This window comes from Bacillus rossius, chromosome 6 (assembly GCF_032445375.1).
Source record: "Bacillus rossius redtenbacheri isolate Brsri chromosome 6, Brsri_v3, whole genome shotgun sequence".
Taxonomy (NCBI): Eukaryota; Metazoa; Arthropoda; class Insecta; order Phasmatodea; family Bacillidae; genus Bacillus; species Bacillus rossius.
The window spans coordinates 58,581,340-58,605,531 of record NC_086334.1 but is presented as its reverse complement, the minus strand read 5'-3'; the positions used below and the strand labels follow the sequence as shown (position 1 = coordinate 58,605,531).

General features: G+C 38.7%; 2 protein-coding genes across 2 annotated transcripts in view; one reads left to right on the top strand and one right to left on the bottom strand.

The window, feature by feature from the left end:
• LOC134533232 (uncharacterized) overlaps positions 1 to 21,698 on the top strand; it is an 87,553-nt gene extending 65,855 nt beyond the window's left edge. The window contains exons 3-4 of the mRNA XM_063370639.1: positions 8,570 to 8,674; positions 21,094 to 21,698. Of these exons, the coding sequence (XP_063226709.1) occupies positions 8,570 to 8,674; positions 21,094 to 21,314 (326 nt within the window). The 3' untranslated portion in view covers positions 21,315 to 21,698. The remainder of the gene's footprint in view (positions 1 to 8,569; positions 8,675 to 21,093) is intronic.
• LOC134533233 (uncharacterized) overlaps positions 1 to 24,192 on the bottom strand; it is a 348,667-nt gene that overhangs the window by 238,015 nt on the left and 86,460 nt on the right. The gene's annotated exons all lie outside the window — the stretch shown is intronic.

The window sequence follows — 24,192 nt, the reverse complement described above, 5'->3', positions numbered from 1 at the left end:
CACATTTGGAAGCACCATCATTGAAAAGGCAGCACATTTGGAAGCACCGACTACGAAAAGACAGCACATTTGGAAGCACCGACTACGAAAAGGCAGCACATTTGGAATCACCGACAACGAAAAGGCAGCACATTTGGAAGCACCGACTACGAAAAGGCAGCACATTTGGCAGCACCGACAACGAAAAGGCAGCACATTTGGAAGCACCGACTACGAAAAGGCAGGACATTTGGAAGCACCGACAACGAAAAGGCAGCACAATTGGCAGCACCGACAACGAAAAGGCAGCACATTTGGAAGCACCGACTACAAAAAGGCAGCATTTTTGGCAGCACCGACAACGAAAAGGCAGCACATTTGGAAGCACTGACAACGAAAAGGCAGCACATTTGGAAGCTTGACAACGAAAAGGCAGCACATTTGAAAGCACCGACTACGAAAAGGCAGCACATTTGGAAACACCGACTACGAAAAGGCAGCACATTTGGAAACTCCATCAACAAAAAAAAAAAGGCAAAAAGGAAGCACAAGTTACGAGATCTAAGTCTTAGTTAGAAATCAGAATACAAGAAATAAAAACATTAAATTCTTATAATTTAAATTATTTATTTTATTGCTTTACATTATACAAATGCAAGTAAAACAAGCCATTATTGTATGTAGCCAGCATACCTCAGTTCCTTGAGTATGAATGATATTTCTTTGATGCACGAATAGTTTCCTGCACAAAGCGAACCATGTAGAAGTCTAAGCCGGTCAACCAATATGTTTTGATCTTTCCATGATGTGTAATCATTCTCTTCCACCACCATCTTCCTTGCACCTTTATAATAAATATTATAATCTCTGGTGTCTTCTGTTTTACCACCAACCTCAGGGTAACTTTCATGTTTGAGACGATGATCATCACAAGCTTGATCAGATTTATTTAATATATCACGTCGTTCCCACCGTTTCGGTCTCAGGACACCGCCACATTCTTCGATCTTGGCAGCTTTAGGTGCTTCATCATAGTCTATGTCTTTGTCAACAGCCTCAGAGTCACTGTAACAATCACCGTAGAAGGAATCGTTTTCACCCAATTTACCGTAATAATTCGATGTTGATGATGTTGAAGTGTCTTCATGGTCTTCATGCTTCCTTTTTAGGAGTCCATCATTTTTACAAAGTAGGAAAGATCTACTTGAATTCGGCTGGAATATATTCTCACTTTTCACGTTAAGGATTCTTCCATTGTCTTCATTCTTCCGTAAATCATCAACCTCCTTCAATTTAAGTTCTTTGTTGAGATCGGAAGAGCCAAGAAAATTATTGACGTAATGCAGATCACTCTTCCTTAGGCTATTAGATTCATCGTTGTCCTCTAGCTTGTACGCAGGCTTGGCGCTACAAGTTCTGCCATGTCTTTTTATGCTCTCTCTCCGCGTAAACGACTTGCTACATCGAACACAACTTATCATATTGCGCAATGGATTTGTAACACAGTCATTCTTCTCGTGTTGTCTTTTATTCTTTCTCAAGATAAACTCTTTACTGCAAAACTTACACCTATATTCTTTCGATACAGCGTCAGATCCCAAATCGGAATTCATATTAGTTACTGAGACTAATGCCAGATACCAATTGAGTGTTTTAAATTAGATCCAATACTTAAATAGAAATTTTTTCATATTTCATCAGCGAGAATTAATATATCTCATGCAAAAGTACTTTATGCATGTAGTTCTGCTTTTCAACAACAGATGTCGCCACATGTTGCTTGGAGGTAAATAATATTTAGTTCTTTTATGCGGGATGCGGGATGCTCACTAACGATCGCAAAAGAAGGATGGCTTCGCTAGACTCCAAGGAAAAGGAAGTTCGTCTTGCATGTTGGTGCTCCACAGATGTCTCATGGCGTAATATTAATTTGACTGAGTAATGATATTTTTTAGTTCCACCTGATAAAAATATTGCAAGTTTTGATTTAGTAGCAGAAATTATCGAATTAAATGTAACTTCAAATAAAATGACATGTCTCATTAGACAAATAAAATCCATGCAGTGAGCGGTTTCTCAGAATAGTCAGAAACACTTGAAGAAACCACAGGAATTATTGCAAGAACACGGGAAAAACCATCAAAATATTGACAAGAATAATCAGGAGCACACGGAGGAAACCATCATAATATTGACCAGATTAATCAGAAGTACTCGGAGAAAACCACTACATGTTTTCTTTGATATCATAAAATTACAGGAAAAAGTATAAAAAAATAAAAATAAATTAATAAAAAAATAAAAAAAATGCATAAATTTCTGGCTTGTACAAGAACTCTATCTTTGCTCAACAATGATAAGTTTACAAGCTAGCAGAAACTGATTATGCATTTTTTTTTATTAATTTTTTTTTTAAATTGAAGGAGGTTGATGATTTACGGAAGAATGAAGACAATGGAAGAATCCTTAACGTGAAAAGTGAGAATATATTCCAGCGAATTCAAGTAGATCTTTCCTACTTTGTAAAAATGATGGACTTTAAAAAGGAAGCATGAATACGATGAAGACACTTCAACATCATCAACATCGAATTAATACGGTAAATTGGGTGAAGACGATTCCTTCTACGGTGATTGTTACAGTGACTCTGAGGCTGTTGACAAAGACATAGACTATGATGAAGCACCTAAAATTGCCAAGATCGAAGAATGTGGCGGTGTCCTGAGAACGAAACGGTGGAAACGTCGTGATATATTAAATAAATCTGATCAAGCTTGTGATGATCACCGTCTCAAACATGAAAGTTACCCTGAGGTTGGTGGTAAAACGGAAGACACCAGAGATCATAATATTTATTATAAAGGTGCAAGGAAGATGGTGGTAGAAGAGAATAATTACACATCATGGAAAGATCCAAACATATTGGTTGACCGGCTAAGACTTCTAAATGGTTCGCTTTGTGCAGGAAACTATTCGTGCATGAAAGAAATATCCTTCATACTCAAGGAACTGAGGTATGCTGGCTACATACAATAATGGCTTGTTTTACTTGCATTTGTATAATGTAAAGCAATAAAATAAATAATTTAAATTATAAGAATTTAATGTTTTTATTTCTTGTATTCTGATTTCTAACTAAGACTTAGATCTCGTAACTTGTGCTTCCTTTTTGCCTTTTTTTTTTTGTTGATGGAGCTTCCAAATGTGCTGCTTTTTCGTAGTCGGTGCTTCCAAATGTGCTGCCTTTTCGTAGTCGGTGCTTTCAAATGTGCTGCCTTTTCGTTGTCAAGCTTCCAAATGTGCTGCCTTTTCGAGGTCGGTGCTTCCAAATGTGCTGCCTTTTCGTAGTCGGTGCTTCCAAATGTGCTGCCTTTTCGTTGTCGGTGCTGCCAAATGTGCTGCCTTTTCGTAGTCGGTGCTTCCAAATGTGCTGCCTTTTCGTTGTCGGTGCTTCCAAATGTGCTGCCTTTTCGTAGTCGGTGCTTCCAAATGTGCTGCCTTTTCGTAGTCGGTGCTTCCAAATGTGCTGCCTTTTCGTTGTCGGTGCTGCCTAATGTGCTGCCTTTTCGTAGTCGGTGCTTCCAAATGTGCTGCCTTTTCGTAGTCGGTGCTTCCAAATGTGCTGCCTTTTCGTAGTCGGTGCTTCCTATTGTTTTTCCTTTTTTGAAGGTGCTTCCAAATGTGCTTCCTTTTTTGTTGGTGGTGTTTTTATTTTTTAATGTTGTTTTGACTCTAGTATTTTTTAGTAAATTGTTCTTGATTTGACTAGCGTATTATTCAAACCGGTTAATGTATATAAACGAGCCCTAGACAGCAGGACGCTCAGTTTGTTACTGCCGTCGACGGTGTACGGATCACCTAGTTTGTTTCTTCTGGTGCATAAGTCGAGAAATTGCCTGTTCTTGAGACTTCGATGGCATCTTTACCGACTTTAACGTCGTACTCGATGGAGGATGTACCATCGACTACGGGAACCATGACGTCGGCGCCGACGATGTTGGAGCAGATCCCGTTGGCAACGCCTCTGACAACACTGGAGGAGACTTCGATATGTGCTGTTCCACCATCAGCCGAAGTTTCGACAGCATTGAATACTTTATTAATGAAGAGCGTACTTTGCATCAGTGCAAATACTGTGGTGCATCATTTACTATCACCTCAAATGCTCGCAGACATTAAAGAAGCGGTTGTTCTAATAATGTTCAAAGAATACAATTTCAGTGCAATAAGTGCAATAAACTAATTTCACGTCTCGATAGCTTACATCATCATTATAAAAAATGCTTCGAGACGTATAGTGAACATGGTTATTGATTTGACTCATGTGTTGTACCGGCTAATGAGACTATATAAGTGCTATGAACTTCAGTCCGTCTCTGGCTGTGGAGATGAACGGATCGGATAGACATTTAAAGTCATGTAAAAGGCTTAGTCCGTACAATTAGAAGACTGTTTGAATCGATGAATCCAAAAGGCTTTGGATATTTGTCAGTTTTTTTTGTACTTGTAGCAGTGTATTGAATTTATGTAATAAAATTTTTTAAGAGAACTTGTGGTGTTTTTATTTTCTCAAACCTAACACTTTTTTAGTATTTTTGAAAATTAAAGTTTTTTTTTGTATCGGCCAGGGATCGAACCAAGGACCTTAGTCGCTCCAATCAATCATTATATGGATTACAAATTTATTTAATGAATTTTGGATTTTTCCCGCTTTTCTAGCTACATTATTACATGATTTCAAGATGGCGGTCGAATTTCAAGATGGCGGGGGGCACCTCCATAATAAATGATTACTGCACTGTAGCGAGTTAGGATAAAATTATCCAGATGGAAATGTACTCTATAATACAAGTACACACACACACACAATATGGCGTACTCCAGCATGTGGTAGCTCCTGGAAGCATGTACTGAACATAAAATGTCGGATCCATGATGGTCGACAAGGACAAAGTCAAATTTCAAGGTCAAGGTCATATTTCAAGTTCAAGGTCAAGGTCTAATTTAAACACAAGGTCAAATTTTAAGGTCAAGGTCAAAGTTCAAGGTCAAGGTCAAATTTCAAGGTCGGGGTCATATTTAAAGGTCAAATTTCAAGGTCAAGGTCAAAGGTGTGGTGATCAGATAATTATACTAACATGGTATCAGCACACTGTAGCAGACGAAAACAAGATGGTGGTTTCCAGCGGATGAAGACAAGATGGCGGACATGACGTCATACCAGCTGCCGATATATATGCTTTGAAAAAAAGTGGTAGGAGTCAGTCTGCCTGCATCCACCATTGAGGAAGGAGCATGTCGCCATTTTTGTTTTTTTTTTGCACTCACCGTGTTCGAACCAAGGACGGTGATCGATATAATCAATCAGAATTCGAATAAGTTAATTTTTTGATGAATTTAGGATTTTTTTCATTAAAATCGGATAATAATTAAATATTTTCAAGATGGCGTCCAAATTTCAAGTTGGCAACCATAACGAAAATTGCAACATTAATCGGATCCAATTTGGCAGAAAACACATCGCCGGAATGTTCGAGAACACAATGACGTCATTTAAAATGGCGGATCCAAGATGGCCGCCGTGATCTTCTTGTCCCGTTACGATGTGTCCCATTACTATGTGTCCCGTTACGCTGTGTCACGTTACGCTTATACAAGATGGCGACCTCCAGTGGAACAGAAAAAAATCAATATGGTGACAGAAACGAGAATTTCATCATGAGTGGGGCGCTCGATTTAAAGATGGCGGATCCAAAATGGCCGCCGGGGTCAAGGTCAAGGTCACGGTACTACTTGTCCCGTTACGCTGTGTCCCGTTACGCTCATCCAAGATGGCCGCCGTGACGTCACAGATGGGCGTGACTTCAGAGATGTGGATCGGCACCGGCACCACCGCCTGCCGCCTGCGCTCGGCGCCCCATTTACATACTACTGAAGATAATTCCTGGTGAGGGGGAAATGTCGTCAAAGGTTTAGTGTTGAGGAATTTACATGTGTCGCGTTCGGTACTCCTGTTTTTAGGCTAGCCCTGAGAAATCACTAGTACTATATTGTTAAACATAATAATAGTTTGGTTTTAAAACGGGGAAATTTTTTTTCCGTTTTCACTAAAATGAATAATTTTCGAATATTTATCAGATTTGGCATTATTTTAAAGAGCTCTGCGTTAAATTTCGTGTCCGAGGTTCGTATAATTAGTTTATCTGCAACATGAGAACAAATAAATTATTTATTTTTTATTTTCTCATTCAAGAAAACCAGAAAAAAATATTTCATGATTCAGGTATGTAGATATACACGTACATAGGATGTAGCAGCAAATATAAAAAATGTTACTTCGCTCTGCAATTAAGTGCGAATGCTCCAGACCTGTAAGCGGTAGTTCGGGAGTTAACAGCATGACGGCTTGGAGAGATAACATTTTTCTCTGAAGTTAGCAGTCGACATAGCGCTCGAAGGGGCTGCCTTTGCTCAGCGATAACGCCTTCGCACACAACAACACGACGCCACCTCGGCGCATTTTTTCTCGCTGGAAGGGAACAAACAACTTTCCTCGTCTCGTCGTCAAACAAAACCGCGTCCAGCGCCCGGGCCGGAGTTGAGATAAGCCGGTGCAAGAAGTCCCTTTCCGACACAAGTTTCCTTCCGCCGGGCCCCTGCGCCTCTCCTAGCCCAGGATCCCTGTGCTCCCTCTCTTCACATCACTAGACACACGCCCCCCCCCTCCCACTCTCCTCGTGTTGCGACACACGTCCATGTTGCAACGACAGAAGCTGTCGAGGGTAACTAAGGTCCCGTGACCTCTCTCCCCTTTACCTTGTGTACATCTTTTCCAACACCACAATTTAAAGATAGAATCAAAATACTGAAAACGTTACTATGGACATAACCAGGGGTGCAACAACTAAATTTTCAAAGGGGGGGGCAATATACATCTTTTATAAAGAAGTGGGTGGTCCGGGGGTCCTCCCCCGGGAAAATTTGTGTTTCAAGGTGGAAAATGGTGCTATTTAAGCAGTTTTATTATCTAAAAATTGATTACACAGCACTTTCTTTGCCCCCGTTTGCCCCCACTTCAAGGTTTCAGAAGGGGGGGGGGGGCAAAATACCCTTGCCCCCCCCCTGTTGTTGCGCCCCTGGACATAACTGTAAACTGGATCTGTGCATATCGCATACTCCTACTAATATTATAAATGCAAAACTGTGTTTATCTGTTGTCCTTTCACACAGCAACTGAACAACGTATCGACATGATTTTTTGCATATAGATTGGGCCTGAGAGTGGCATAGACTACATATAACCATGGAAATTCCATCCCCAAGGAAGTGAAAAAGGGGTAAATTCAGTTTTATGACAGAAAACCGTAGAAGGTAGGACACAGACACCCGAACAGTGAGTTTGTGTTGTTTCTCTATGTCCGCCACACGGTCATATAGTAAGGTCCGGCAACTTCGTATCCTTCGCCTTGGCCAAAACTCATCCGCTTAGTGAAGCTCGAGGCTGCTGATGAACTAAATGCGCTTATAAAAGTTTAGTTTATAACTTAGTCAATAGATGGCGTTGCCTTGAATTTGTAACGGGCTATAGTTTGGTGCGTCCGTCACGTCTTACCTAGAGGTTACCTGCCTTCTCATAAAATTAAGAATATTGGTGGCCCGGTTTTGCTGATGCGTAGCCTTGATGCACCGAGATTGTGCAATCAAAGGAACTTTTAGTTTTTTAAATATTATATTAACATATTACATGTGTAATCTCTCCGAAATTGATTAAGTAACTACATATTGAAGTATTTATATATATAATTTGATCATCTTTGGGGAATTTTTGTTCTTTCTATGGCAAAAGTCTTCGAATTCCGAATTTTTGAATTTTTGAGGAATAAAACGGGAAATTTTCTTTCTAAACGTGATTATTTCTCTCAAAATATGGACCTTTTTTTTTTTTTTAGAAATTTTGCTTCATTTTAAGTCATTTAAATTAATTTTTGAGGAATTATGAGTCCAATATGGCCGCCGTGATGTCAAAATCCAAGATGACGGTCGGCACCACTGGCACCACTGGCACCACAGCCATGAAGCCTGGGCCAGAAAATACATTTATATACTACTATTAAGTATTTTTTATTTATTTATTTGTCAATTTTTTTTAATTTTTAAATACCGCACGTAATTTAAAGTGACTAGATGCACTCGCACACAAGCTTGCCTTTGTAAATGCTAAATATTATGTTTAATATAGTGAATTGTAGTTAAAGCGTACAAAAAGAAAGGAAATAATTAACAAATTATATAAAAAATAATATTATTAAAAAAACAATATTATTTAAAAAATAAGATGTAGGTACATGGAGTACATAGACAGTATGGTAAGCGGGGAGGGGGGGGGACGTTATTCTCTGGGTATCCCTTTTTCCTCAACGTTTCATTCCAGTCCTACTTCTTCGTCTGGCCTCGTGTGACGACACTGGTGTTGCTCGCGGATGCTACTCCCGGCCCAACATGCATCTCCACACCACAAAGCTATGTTGCTCGCGTTGCTATGGCAACGTTCGCGTGGCAAGACACGGACGGAGAATTCGTTTTGTTCCAGTGGCGTTGTTCTCGGCGGCGGTTGTGCTGCTGTGTCCGGCCACCATCTTGGCGGGGAAGATAGTGTTCCCGGAAGCTAACGACCTGCCGGTGTTGGCGGATGACGGTGAGTACTTGTAAGCTCCTAGTGCAACTGGACTAGCGTCTTGCTGGAGCGAATAAGAATTTATATACAGTACACTGCCGATTTACAGCGAAATTAAGTGGCAGGGCCATCGCGGATAGTGAGAATCGCGGATAATCCGCAAAAAAGCCGAAAATGGGAAACAAAAAAGGAAACATTAATTTCAACTTAAAAATCTAAAAATTTATGAACAGTAAAAGTTACAATTAACAGTAAAAATTATTAAATGATGCTAAAATTTTAGAATTTTACTGAATAATTAACATACAATACATTTCAGTGATGTAAACATAAAAGTGCTCGGTACTTACTTCGTAACAAGGATACAGGACTGTACGTACTCAGAGACTTCATTAGACTCTAAACAAGCACAACTCTTTAAATTTACAACTTTTGAAAAAATTAGTCACTTGTTTTTGTTTCTTGCTTTGGAAACATATTTTCTTAATTCTTGATTGAATTTCCGCAACATAAGTTTTTCAGCCAACTGCGCATCGTCGTCTTGTTCCTCTAAATAGTGAAGCAGTCCGACGATGTGTTGCAAAGCCGCTTCGTGAGTCATCTGCGCCTTCGCACTGGGCTCGTCTGTGGCGTTTTACTGTATACTGCACACAATACACTCGTCAGTAGAGTTCAAATTTGCTCTCTTGTAATAAAATACAGATTTTCATATGTTCTGTATTTTTTCGTAGCATGCGCGGATAATAGGGAGTTAACTGTACATGGAACCTTCCTTTCAGGTAGAAGTATTTTCTGGCATATGGTGTTTGATTCTACATCCTTGCTCTTCCCGGTGATCCAGTGAAATCACTTTAATCGCTGTCCAAAAAAAAATTGTAGTTTGGGGCAATGTTGTGTTATAAGTTCTATGCATTATACACAGGGTGTGAAATATATGTAAATGAACGCCAAAATTGATCTCATTATGGTCAATAAATAAAAGTTTGCGTTGCTTCCTAACGCTCAACGCCACGTAAGCAAAAAAAAAAAATTAAAACATTCTCAACTCTTTGTTGTAGCCATCGGTAACGGGTTGTATTTCGATTCCTCAACAGATTAATTCACGTTGGAATATTTATTTCACATTCTATTTACCATTTTTTCCTAATAATTATTGCATGCATTAGAAAAAATAGTTTCTATGCTGTATGTATATATCTATACTTAATATTATAAAGCTGAAGAGTTTGTTTGTTTGTTTGTTTGAGCACGCTAATCTCAGGAACCACTGGTCCGATATGAAAAATTCTTTCAGTGTTGGATAGTACATTTATCGAGGAAGGCTATAGGCTATATTATCAATAACACTAGGGATCCTTACTAAAAGTCCAATTTAGAATCAAATGCGTTGGAGGGGGTTAGATACAACATGCAGTACACGTACGAAGTGTGTGTTGGCAATGCCGCAGGCTCTAGAAGTTTATTTCCTATTGCCTATTAACATTGTTGCCACGCACTAGATGCCTTATCATTCTTAATTTTCCCATAGAAGTAAAACCACCTGTGTGATATTAACAACGAAGCAATCGTTCCTCATAAGAGTTCAATTATTATTTCAATACTTTTTATCACTTTAAATCGCAAACCTAAACTATTGTTTTTTTCCTCTCTCTGTGTTTAATTTGTTTTTTATTGCCCTTTTTTTCAGGTATATATATTTTACAGACTTCAAACTTCACAGTAATGTTCCTTATGTTACGCAGGATAACATTTTCCGAAAATTAGATACCATGGGTGGTTAAAACCAGGCAACAGTGGGTACTTTGTCTGCATGAGAACAGGATTTTGCATTGTTCATGCCTTCTGCGTCTCCATGGCAACGGGCATCGCGCGGCAGTGGCGTACCCACAAGGAGGGGCATGTATAATGAGCGGCGCAAGAGTGATCTGCCTGTAGACTGCCGTAGCGAAGTACGGGTACATCAGTTGTACGTTGCGTGCACGAGTCGGGAAACCATCGGTGCTATTAATTTTCTCTCCGGTACATTATACAGCATTGTAATAAATTTTCACTGAATTTTTTTTATTTACCATTACTGTAAATGGGAAATGTGGCTTAATATTTTTCTATTAGTATAGCCGTGCGAATACGGGTCGGGCAGCTGGTCATATATATAGTTAAACACGAGTAGTCTAATATGATAATTAGATCGTAGTAATTATTACGTAACAGAAATTGCCAGTATAAATTATAAACGTCAAAGTTTAAGCGACACACGACGTTTTATTTATTTTCTACCATAATTTACCTGGAATAGGTTCCAAACAAAATTTAACGCAGAAAATAATGTTAATACTATGTTGGTACTTGGATTCTACAGTGAAAACTAATTATTTTTTAGGAAAATTCAAATAGTGTGGTAATCGTTTTTTTATTGCAATGCCCGCAGGGAAAATATCGGAGAGGTTTTTAATTTATTTTTCCGGAATAACGTAAAACATTTTCAATCTGCGATGATCGCGGCCGCAGACCGCACCCCCGGTTCAAACCCAATCGGCCGCCGGACGATCACGCTCGGCGCCTGCCGCAGGTTAATGAGAGTGTAACGTAGTTAGGCCCCTCGCTCGCCTCGTCACCCCGGGGGATTAAAACACCGCCGCCCGGGAGGGGGAACTGCGAAATTGAAAATCGGTACGAAATTGGTCTGGAAAACACGTCACTGCTAGGTCTTTTTCGCTTCGGGGCCGAGACGTCAACGGTCTCGGGCCGGCTAAACTCATAGAGTCGTGAACATCGCAGGATGTAGGATATCCCTACAGACACTTGCCACATGGACTAACGCACAACCTGATTGGCCGAGACCGAAAATAAAAAAACTTCACACCCAGATATTTTCGGGTTAAAAAAAAATTATTTTTTCCAGTTTTTAACGTAAAATCAATTAAATTTTTCAAGAAATTTTTATTGTCCCCTCTCCCCCACGAGTTACAGTTTGAAAATGAACACAATGCTAGGTGTAGAGTTTGATTTAAGAAAATGCCACAAAAATTAAACGTAAGGTGTTAAAAGGCAGTAGGATCACATTAATTTTTGGATTTCATGACTTCGATAAATGCTGCAATAGAGACCACGTATCTTAATGTCTTCCACTGGTGACAGCCATGCCTAAATCAATTTCGGTTGAACTGTGACTTGGTGTTTCGGGCCTGAAAAAAAAAGGCCTCCTCGGTGCAACGTGTGCGCCGCTGTGAGCTGACACTGCTTCGCTCGATCAAGTTTAAACTAGCGCTACTCGCCGTGTGATACTGACAGGGGTGCTCGGGCTATGAAGTCGGCTGTAGCTGCACGTGGGATGTAGTGGGTGGGTTCATGACCACCAGTGAGCCGCGGTCATCTGGGGTGGAAGCAATACGCCACATGCAGCCAGGGGGTGATCGGGGCCGGCGAGGGGGTTGAGGCAGGAGGGGTGATATCGTCGCTCGTGCCACCCCTCGGGGAGTGGAGGGGGGGGGGGTTGATACGGTCGACCGCCAGAGTGCTCGACGTGCCGACGTGTTGGGTACATCGCTGCGTCTCGAACCCATTACGTAAATATTGCGATCGGACATGTCGAGTTCAACATTTCGCGGCCGCTATCTCAGTACCTCGGCCGATCTATTCATATCACAAGGCCGAGAAAAAAAAATAATGTCAAGACGAAGGTGGAGATATTTTAAAAGTGATTTACAGTAGTTTTTATTTAAATTAATATAATATCATAACAAATTTAATTTCTAGTTAACAACATGTTACTATATATGTAAACATAAAAATGATTTGCATACACCTACTCTGTCATAAAATTAAAAAAAAACACAATGCGGAAATTCGAGTGGTGTTTTATGAATGGACACGTCGAGACAAGTATGTCGAGGTAGAGGTACACTTTATTGAAACCACCACACACGCGGAGACAGACGCGCCAAGCTTCCGTCGACGCGTGGAAGACGTGGCAGGTGGAAGTTTGGTCGAAGACTCGCACAGCCCGGCGACAGCGCAGAGTTCCGCCACAGCCAGGGGGTGACACTAGACGTGAAGCCTTCTTTTCACAGACGAGAGAGCTAAAACCCGAAGTTCCCCGAAGTTCATGCTCGCTTTTTTCCCCCGTATCTTTAAAGTAGCTATCCTAACCAAATCAACCATCCACAATGTCTTAAAGTATTTATAATGTAGCTAACCTAACCTAATTGACCATTAGCATTCTTTTATCAACACATTTACAATGAAAAAAAAAAACGAAGATGCACGATCGAGAGTTTGGCTCTCTCGTCTGTGAAAAGAAGGCTTCCCGACACTAGACAGGGACCACGAAGCATCTGATCTGAAGTCAGTCCCTGTGCTATTACCAACCTCGAAACAATGCACCAGCCAGTATAATTTAAAGAAATACTTTGTATTCAAGCGAAAAGAATTTATATCCCCAATAATCTCAATATCGTTCTTTGCATCCTTAAATATTTAATGGTTATAAAGCTATTTTATTAAATTGTATAGAAATTATAACGTTTGTTGTACACACATATAAAACTATTCGAAAGTGTCCACGTTGTTACGCTTGATTTTTTTTTGTTTTGGCAGATGTTCGTGGTTCTTTTATGCTTTTTGTTAGATAACTGAAAATTCTGATTAAATTCCTTCGAAAATTTAATATGAGCTGGCAAAAATGTTAGGTATGAGTTATAAATCAAAACCTCGCTGAAGGAGAAATTCCACCATAACTGGATCTGGATCAACGATACTGGTATTTGCGACACCAAAGGCTTGTCTCTTCATTATGAACGCAGTTGACTTAACAAATTAAACATTCCATAACAGCAAAATGCAGATGATCGCAGATACACAGCTATTCAAAAAGCTCACTAGCTCAATATACAGAGCTACAGATAAAATAACTTGACAAACAAGTGAAGAAATCTTTAACCTGTTAACGTAATTCCCGACTCTGGTTACTAAATGCATGTTTGCCATGATGCAACTAGCGCATCCTAGTAAGCGCAAGGTAAACTAGCCCTGAAAGCTTCTGCCTTTTCTCTCCAGAGCTGCTGCTGACACGTGGAATGGCGTAATATAAACGTTGGCTAAACACTCCGGGTCGTCGGAAATAATTACACAATGAAGAAAACGAATAACTATTAAGAAAAGGGCAAAATATTGTTTGTTAATTCATCACATTATTAATTCGTTGCAGTGTATTTAATGCTACACAAGTGCCTTTGCCATTCTGAGCGAACGGAAATAAAATTTCATGCAAAAGAAAAAAGCACTACTTCGAATAAATGAACACCCTACTTTAAATAATGTCATTATTGATTTGTGTCGTTACTTCAAAAACGCGTAAATCGAACAGCGTTACTTCGAGGGGCGGGTGTACTTATTACTTTAATATATATTTTTTGTTTCGGACCGCCTTCTTCTCCCCCTCCTCAAAATATACACGCCCTCGGTGTGAAGGGAGGTTCAAGGTCGCGTTTAATGATCGTTTGATCGTGATGTCTGACATGCAGGCTGAATACGTTTTCAACAGCATCGTGCTTCACGTGATTGATGCATTTTGTTCACATTATTAATCATAGATGACAACACTGTAGAATCCTTGGTTTTACACGAGAGCTTTTTTACTAAAATTATTTGATACAATTTATAATAATTTTTAATAAAAAATTCTCAGAGTTTTTAAGGAAAAATGGAAATGTGGTGTCATATTACACTCGAGGTGTCATGTTCCAGTCACATGAGGGTCAAAGGTCATGAACAAGGCTTGCTGCTTGAGTTTTAAAATTTTTTTTTAATGAGTTTTCATAAGCATTTTAGGACTTTGCGACATTTTTGTTGATTAAAATGGGAAATTTTACCATAAAAACAAATTTTTCCCTCTTCAAAATAGGGCATTTTTTTGTCCTTTTGAGGATTTTCTAGTCGTTTTCCAGGAATTACGTGGAAATTTCCCTCTAAAAATCCTAGATGGCGGTCGGTCATAGACCTGCTCTCTCTCCTCACCCTAGTATTCTGTACCCGTCTTCCCATATGTAAACTAAACTAGTAATGACGAAAATAAGAAAAAAAATGAACATTGAGTGCTGGTCCGAGCTTATTAAGTCCCTATACGTGGCCGTGCAACGTGAAACCCGATCAAACGAACAAACTTCAACTCCTGATTCACACCCCGAGCTCCATCACGTTATTGGATGCAGGCCGGCTTTCGGCGTGATGAGACCCGTGTTAGTCTCTTTTCAATGTGAGTTGTCTGAATCTGACGCCGGGAGATGTACCAACGACAAGCTACCAACATCTACATAAACACACGAACATAATTAGAAATTTTGTTTGAGCTATTGGTAAGTTGGGGTGTCTTGGATCCTATTCCCGGGTGTAAGGGGAGAGGGTGTGAATCAGACTGTTTTGCAAGAGGGACGTTGCCGTGAGTCCGTTCATGTTAGGGAGCGTTCAAGTATTACGTAACGAATTTGGGGGGAGGGGGGGGGGGTCTTGTAAAATGTTACGTTGCGTTACAGGGGAGGGAGGGACCTACGCGTTACGTCACTTTTTTTTTTTTTTTACCCTTCAGAACGGTCGCGTAGAGACAGATTCTTTCACGCATTTTTAAAAACTTTTTTTCTCAAAATTTCAAATGTAATGATAACTTAATTTTTTTTTACCTTCACAAAATTGCTTCTGCTTGCTTTACAGGATTAATGAATAATGTTTTTTTTTAACTCCAAACGTAAAGCCTATATATATATATATATATATATATATATATATATATATATATATATATATATATATATATATATATATATATATATATCAACAGCTGTGATAGTTTTTCTCGTCACTCCAGTAAAGTAGTTAAAACAAAAAATACCACTATTCGGATGGCTTCGTTATACTTCGGTTGTCAACGTAGACTCCAATCGCCGTATTAGAAATTATATAGGTATTGATATTCAAATTACACTGTTTTCTATGTGTGACATTTTCTCTCATCACAACAGTAATGTTGTGGTACGAAAGACGATTGGTCTGAAAGGTTAATAAAAAAACTAGTGAATTAAAATCTCCCAAATTGGCAACCCTTTTAGTTTATTTTTTACGGGGGATTCCCGATTGAATTGTTCGTATTTTGTTCTTCCAAGATGGCAACCCTTTTAGTTTATGTGCTCCAAGCACTCGACCGACTGTATGAAAATTGACAACTACGATGTTTCGGCGGAATATAGAAACCCTGAAGATAGCTTGCAGGATCCAGCAGAACCTAATATGGCGTGGTATAGCGCTCACGTCCGTGAATCGCAATATTTCTTGCAAGTTATTAAATGCGCGGAAAAATCCTGCTGTTCCCGCTTGAGGAGTGCATTAAAATCTGTCTTTCCAGAAACTTTCCTGCCACCACCCTGCCCAATCCTTCAAACCGCAAACAAGCTCGTGGTACCTAGTCAGATAGACAAAGGATCATGCAAGTTTTCGCCACTTCTTGTGAGGTTGTCTGTTGATCTGTCGCCTCCTCTAGAAAGGTTTAAGCAGATGCCTTACGATTTATTTTTCCCATCAGTACAATCCGACCTAAAGAACCGAGTATGTTCAACCTGTGGGATTTATTTTACATCCCACAAGAGTGTGAAAATGCACAATCGTTACATGAATGGCAAGACTGCCCAATACCTTCGTGAAAGTCGAGTACGGACACAGCGACTTGCTGCAAGAAGGGCAAATGAGCTTCTCTGCATTGTGCGTCGCTGTGAAACATCGTCTGAGGATGCCGATTGGCTCGACGAAGACGAAGTTGATGCAAGCGGGTTAATTCCGGAACCCTCTTCGTCTGCTCTCCGGATGCCAGTAATGAAAGAATCTGAGTGGCTGGCAAACCCATGGACAGAGGAGCAGTAAAACTCCAATTTAATTGTTTTTTTTTTTTTTTACAATCTACTTATTTTAATTATGGCTAATTTTATTTTAAATGTTTTTCGTTTTTGTTCGATCGTATTCTTAAATAGTATTATATTTTGACAAATATATTTTATTTCAGTTAGTTTAATGTTTGTAATTGCATTGCCAAAGGTAAAAATAATTATTAGAAATAAAATTTGTTATTTGATTTTAATAGCTTTATTAGTAAAACGCTAAAATAGGAGAATGCATGAGAAGAACAATGGCGGATAAAGCGAAAAGTAAGGACAGAGCCACGTCAGGAAAGCGACGTAATTAAATGTATGATTGCTTAATGTATGATTGAGTAGTAAACATTTATTAGGACAAAAAAACATTAGAAAGCTCTTGCTTTTAAAAACAAGACATTTCAAATGTTAATAAATAACATTAACGCGATTAAAACAATAACAAAGGTATTTTAGTGACTTATTCCGGTACGTTACGCCACATAATTGTGACTTTTAGGTAAAAATGGTCACTTGGGGTTACGTAACTTTTACTAGGGGAAGGGGGGGGGGGTACAGAAAAATGTTACGGCGCGTTACATGGGGGGAGGGGGGGGGGTCAAAAATATCAAAAAATTGCGTTACGTAATACTTGAACGCTCCCTTACATCAGTGTCTCGTCATCTTTCACCCTGTCTTCCTGCCCCGATGTCGACGGTATAAAGAGCTCGATCTGGTCTCGTTTGAAACTCCCGAGGAGAACTTGGTCGATTGCGCTTTACTTCACATTACCTTAATATGTAAAACAACTTCCTGGACATACGCGGTTGCTGGTTCACACTGGATATCATAGGAAATCTTCAATAATGGACCAAAAAAATAAGTTTACAAACACACGGAGAACAAGCTCATATTAGCTGGTGTCCGATGTAATGTGTCCGGACAGCTCAGAAATTTCCATGGAAGGGTTTTAGTCAGACATAATAATATTTTGTAAAAAAAAAAAATGTGAGAGAGGTTTTTTTCCAGTGATGTGTAATATCTAACCTTGGTAACGAACAAATTCATGTGTTCTCATGTTGCAAATTCACTTTTAATACGAAACTCAGGATTCAACACGAAATTCAAAGTAGAATTATTTTAAATAATTCCGAGCGTGATAAATATGCGCAAATTGTGTTTTCAAATTCATTTCTGGACGCATATCACACTTACGTTTCCACACACGCCACTAGAATTCACTGCCGGAGCAACAAAAATTACTATCAAATACTTTGACTAACAGACTAAAATATTAGTATATATAGCTATAATGGAACGATACCGTTTAAAGCGAAAAAGACTTGAAAAAAACACCAAAACCCGGCTTTGAACCTGATATTCGATGAGGACATATATTAAAATACTGCCAATTTTATTAAATTTCATGAAACCGTTAATACTTTAACGTTTCCTTTTGCGAATTTTGATGACACAACCGTGGTTATCACACATTTCCTTTCCTTAACTTCCCTTGCATTCAATAAATTACTCCCACCAAATGCCGTACAGCGAGAGCCAAGATGTTGAACATCAATAATTACAGTACGGATGAACACAGTGTGCTGTCATCGACGAGCCAATTGGGACAAAAAACAACCAACAATACAGCTGACAATACAGCGTCAAACAGATAAATCGAACCATGATACTACACAGAAAATCTGCGGGACACAACGACAACCAGCACAAACAAGCCCAGAAATGAAACTAATAAAAACATTCAGGACAACACAACGACGACAGCACAGATGAACACAGCAGACTTCATAAGACAACACATCTGTTTCCTTTCCACTTGGGAACAATACATATGAACTGTATAGATAGCCTGAGTGAATTGAGGAAGTTTGCTTACTCTTCTAACAATTTTCTACGACATTAAGTGTAAACCAGCAACGGTGTATGTATATAAAATTGTTTTAAAACGATTATTCACCATCGCAATAATTTTTCAAAGACTATTACTTTGTTATAAAAACCTTTAATTTATTTTACTTCTTTTACACTTATGTTTTATTCTGCATCATATTAAAATTTCTGCCTTTTCTATGGTATATTTTAAGCTGCACATGATGTGTGCTAATGATATATGTTTTAGAAAAAAAATTCTTAAAAGCAAAATTTGTTGGAATCAATAGATAACTTTGTGACAAAAAGTGACAACAGATTTGAATTTTGTTTCGAATGAAATCTACCAAATTTAATTTTAGATTAAAATTAATAGATATATGTTTTATTTTATAAATTATATTTTATAGGCTTAATAAATATTTTGATTTGTGTTTGACATTTTTTTAGTTTTCTTAAATAATTGTGTACGGACATTTGATGTAAACTATTAATGTTGAAAGCATATTAATAAGATTAGTATAACTAATGTTGAGGCATGATATGTGTTATATAAATAACGCGAGAAACTGTTTAACCTATATGCTAATAATTAAGTTCTAGTTACATTGGAGTGATGCTATGAGATCCACAGAAGTATACGTTGAATGCATCCCAAGTGAAACACTAAATTACAAATTAAAAAATAATGAATTTACCAATACAAAAACACCGTTAAAGCCATCAAGAAATAGTTTGTGATTTCGTTATTTTCTTCATTCTTTTATTTTTGAATACTTGGTGTGTTTTCTCAGCCACTTCTGAGGTGAGTTTGCCAACTACTTCATACTGATGTAGACAAGGCGAACTTTCTTAAGAGAAAACTGGGTCTGGTCGTAGTTTCAATGACTTGGAAACCTTTAAACTCATTTTGTTCTCGACTTGTGCACGATCCGTGGTTCGTTTTCCTCTTTTTGGTGCCCGCCCCATTGATTCAGGAGCGCTTGCTTCGAACAGGGCGAAATACTTTTAAATTGCCCAAACGTCTGAGTTCCGAAGGCAGCTCAATATTGTTGGTGGCGTGCTTCCCCTCGAGAGATGTCAATAAACTCAAGGATTTTTCAAAAGATGGCAGCACTAGTTATTATACTTCTCTGAAAATATGCAGGTGCTATTCGCTTTATAACAGGAAGAAAGAAAAACAAACTGTTTTCATTCAATAAATTTATTTTGAAAGGTTTTTTTTCTATATCATACAAATATAAACTTAAATTTAATAAATTGTACTTAAAGGCTTTATAATCATGACAAATTAAGGTCTTTAAATTACATTATGTTTCAAACATCAGTACTTCGTTATATTGCTGTAGGTTTATAATTTAAAGCTTCCCAGACACTGTCTACATGTCACACTGAATACGTGGATGGTTATAAGCATCATCTCCACCTTATTGCGAAGGACTACTTGAATATTCATTTTTATAATAAACACACGTGCAATTGTTGGCTACAAAATTTTAAAAAAAATGGGTTTTGCCTAAAGTGTAGGAACTTTAGGCTAAAAAACAAAAACAAAAAATAACTTAATAAATGCACGAAAGTAGACACACCGAGCGGGGTGACGTCACGGTAACGAGCTGGGACTCGCATCCGAGAGGACCCTGGTTCGAATGCTGGTTCAAGCAGATAGTTTCTCCCGGTTCACTCCAGGCAAATGGTAGAATGGGTTCTTAACTGCAGTACTAGCCGGTTACTTTCCCAGTATCCCTGACTTGAAATGTATGAACGGTACTATATTTGGTTTACACTAAGCAAATAATTTTTTTTTTTAATATTGGCGAACTTATAGGATGCTATATGTAGGCTACATTAGGTTCTTTAAATGTTCCAGGAGTTTATAGAAGTTTCCTTTAATATTTCCAGAAGAAATATGTACTTCCAAATCTACCTACGCTTGTAGGATCCCCCGAAAGGGATTTTTGACGTGACAACGTCTAATAAATCGATGAAGGCCGGCTGCACGCACAAAAAAATGTCCCGTTATGCACATTGTCCCGTTACATTGTGTCCCGTTACTCTCATTGTACGCTTGCACCGCATCCATCTCTCTTCCACTCGATTGGAACAAACATCGATTTGACTTTTTCGAGGCACATCAAACTTGAAACACACCCATTCTTCTCTACTTTTCCTATCATCGTCCTATCCTTAACAGAATAACACAGATTGGAAGAAGTTCAATAGCAAACATGCATAAAAATTATAGTTAAAATAATCTCTTTGCTAAAGTAATAAACATATTTGAATTAATGAGTGCAAATAAAAGTAAATTTATCAATTAAATAGTATATTTCATTTCACTCCTTCTTTGTATCCATAAAAAATAGTGATAATTCAATAAAAATGATTCAATTTTATTCATAAAAGTATGCAATCATTTCATCAATGTTTTGTTATGACGTTGTCACGTTAAACTATCGTCCGTAAACCGATTTTACAAACAACCAAATTGTTTTATCATACATTTAAATGAAATAATTTTAATCTGCTCAGTATCAAAATAAATAGAATTTTCAGTATATATTTCCCTTACATTAAAGTGTTGTTGTATTCGCCTGAGTATAGTTAGCTAGAGCACGGTTGCAGCGCGGACGGCTGCAAGGAGCGCGTGTGTCGCAGGCGCAGCGGCGGCGCCGGAGGAGCAGCCCCCCGCCGCGCCCCCCTCGCCCTGCGTGTGGGCCATCCTGGCCTGCTGCTCGCCGGGCCGGCCTGGCGTGAGGCCGCGCTGCTTCGAGCTGCTGGGCTGCGGCGGCGACTTCTGGGACGACGGCCCGTGCAGCGCCCAGCTGGTGGCCGCCGCCGTGCGCGCCGCCGCCCGCTTCTTCCGCCCCCCGCGCTAGCCGCCTGCCGCCGCCGCCCGCCGACACCTCGCCGAGAGCAGGGATGGCCCCCGCCAGGAGCGCGGGAGCAGGGTAAGGGGGAAGGAGGGGGCGCTGCCGCGACGGTTTCGCGGTTACTGAACCCCCCTCCCCCCCTCTGTTTTAATCCAAGATAGGGCGCCATTTTCAAGTCTGGCCAGGGGCGCCAGTCACCTTAGCTACGCCACTGACACTTGTACGTCAGAGTTCACGATATCGTGGAATCTTCGACACAACCGCGGCTTATACGATACCGCGTGGACTCTTCCAAGGACGACGACTCCTCGATCTTCGTAGGCGCATGGCGTCGACAGTCTCAGCTCGGCGTCACGATATTGAATTAAAACCTCTTATATTACGCATGGATCTTTTGAATTCTTTATTTTTTTCCTCCGACCCTTCGACGAACCCTATGCGTACAGTGTTTAAATTACACAATGTTTATAATTTTCACTAGAATAATTTGTATGTGTGCTGTGTGTGTGTGTGTTTTTTTTTTTTTTACAAATAATTGATATATAATGGCGACTGACTAATTAATATCAACATATTAATTTTACCGGTATTTGTGCTAAATTCAGGCACCTAAATTTTTAAACATTGATTAACTTAAAATTAGTGTAATAAAATAATTACGTTTCTAAGGGCGCTTTCTAGAGACATAGAATTGCTCCGAAAAGAAAAAAATTGAAAAAGTTGCTCAAAATACTAGATCACAAATCTGAACATTTGGGAAACAAAGGCAACTGTTTAAACTATTTCCACGCATTATTTTTTACATAACTTTGCGGAAATTACTTATTAATTTGTACAATGACCCTGCCAAAATTTCCACTTGAAATATGTGGCCACCACTATAAGTACCATAGTGGTACTAAACACGATGATTTCTTTCAACGATGTGTCACCTTGCTGTTGGGTACATCTTTATCAATTCCTTCATCTGTATTTCAAAAGGAAAGTTCATTTAGAATAAAAGAAAATTATATGTCACCACAAGGACGTGTCTTAAGGGCGTATGTCCCGTTCCAGGTCATGATTTTAGATTTATATTAATCACTGATCAACTTTTAGACATTTTCAATCGTTTAACTTTCACGAAATGAAAAATATATTGTTGCATACTTTTTGCATAATTAGCTGCCAAAGTTACATTTTTAACCTTTTTGGGTTGTACAAATAAGGAGAATTTAATTTATTGCAGAACTGAAACTTTTTAGTATTAACTGCAATGCCACTGGCTACTTCAAGAAATGGTTTGCATTTCTTTCAGAAAATATTAATTAATTGTACCTGAAATTTCAAAATTCTCAAAATTTTTATGATCTTGACAGCCAAGAAACATGAAATGAGTTTTTGTGATAGAAATGCAAACCATTTCTTGAAGTAGCCAGTGGCATTGCAGTTAATCCTAAAAAGTTTCAGTTCTGCAATAAATTAAATTCTACTTATTTGTACAACCCAAAAAGGTTAAAAATGTAACTTTGGCAGCTAATTATGCTAAAAGTATGCAACTATATATATTTTTCATTTCGTGAAAGTTAAACGATTGAAAATGTCTAAAAGTTGATCAGTGATTAATATAAATCTAAAATCATGACCTGGAACGGGACATACGCCCATAAATAAACAAACCTGAGGATACTTATGCAGAACATAAGAATGAAGCAGAAATTTCCATGAATGTTGGATGTTTATCTTTAGTATAATGTTCCCCTACAATGAGATACCTTGAATCCCCGTTAAGTGAGATGCCAACTTAGCGATTTTGTGAATGGTACACAAACACACGAAACGTATTGTTATTTGTGTACTTTTTGTTATTATATTACAAACAACAGGAATACTGTGTGTCTTATTGTACATGACGTCTCTAATAGTAAACATGAAGCATTCTCGGTCCTATGGCCATTGACGGTCTTACGTTTTCTATTAGTCCTGCATACGTTCTCACAGATTTTACATATATTTTATATATATGTATATATATATATATATATATATATATATATAAACACCATAATATTGCAGTTTGCTCCACGAGTGTTTGAAATACGTTATGAGACACAAGAATTCCAACCGAATCACATTATTCCTGGAAAACTCTGTCTGTAAGAATGTTATCGCAGTCCATCCTCCTTTTAAGACCTGGGCTAGTGTCCCATCTAATGTGTGGGTGTGTTTCTGATAAGGTTCTTTTTTACGTTAGTTCCCTACATTTTTGTAATAAAATTACTTGCCTTTGAATGGCCTGGACAAAATATAAAAAAACATTGATTTATCATACTGGAGCAGCCTATTACAATAATTATACTGCCGAAAAGTAAAACACTATTTGAATGTAATCTGCACTCAGGTTTCTTAAGTAAAAAAATAGTTATCAATTAAACTTGCGATTTACTTAAACGTGGTCACATGGCCAAGTTGACATTTCAACTGGACTTAATGTGTTTTTATGAAGGCTATCAAGAAAATTTGAATTAAGGTATCATTCTCAAGAGCATTAAGAACTTATTCATTTAACGAGAGTTATTTGCACGTATGCAAGGTTCTCCCCCCCCCCCCCCCACCAAACCCTGTGAAAATATGCGTAGAGACTTTTCTGAATGTAATGACACCTATTACAACTTCGAGGAATGCTATAACAGACAATTACGAACTGTTATTGATACATGAACATCACTATCACATTCACTGTTAAACAGGCCACGAATCCCGCGAATAACTATCTGTGTTTTAGTCCAACAATGGTGTAAAGTCCCAGGAGCCAGTTGCAGCCACAGGGGTTGAGTGGTCAGACCACTTGCTTCCCAACAAGATGCTGCTCATTCCCATCGGCATTGCCGAGATCCGGTACTTA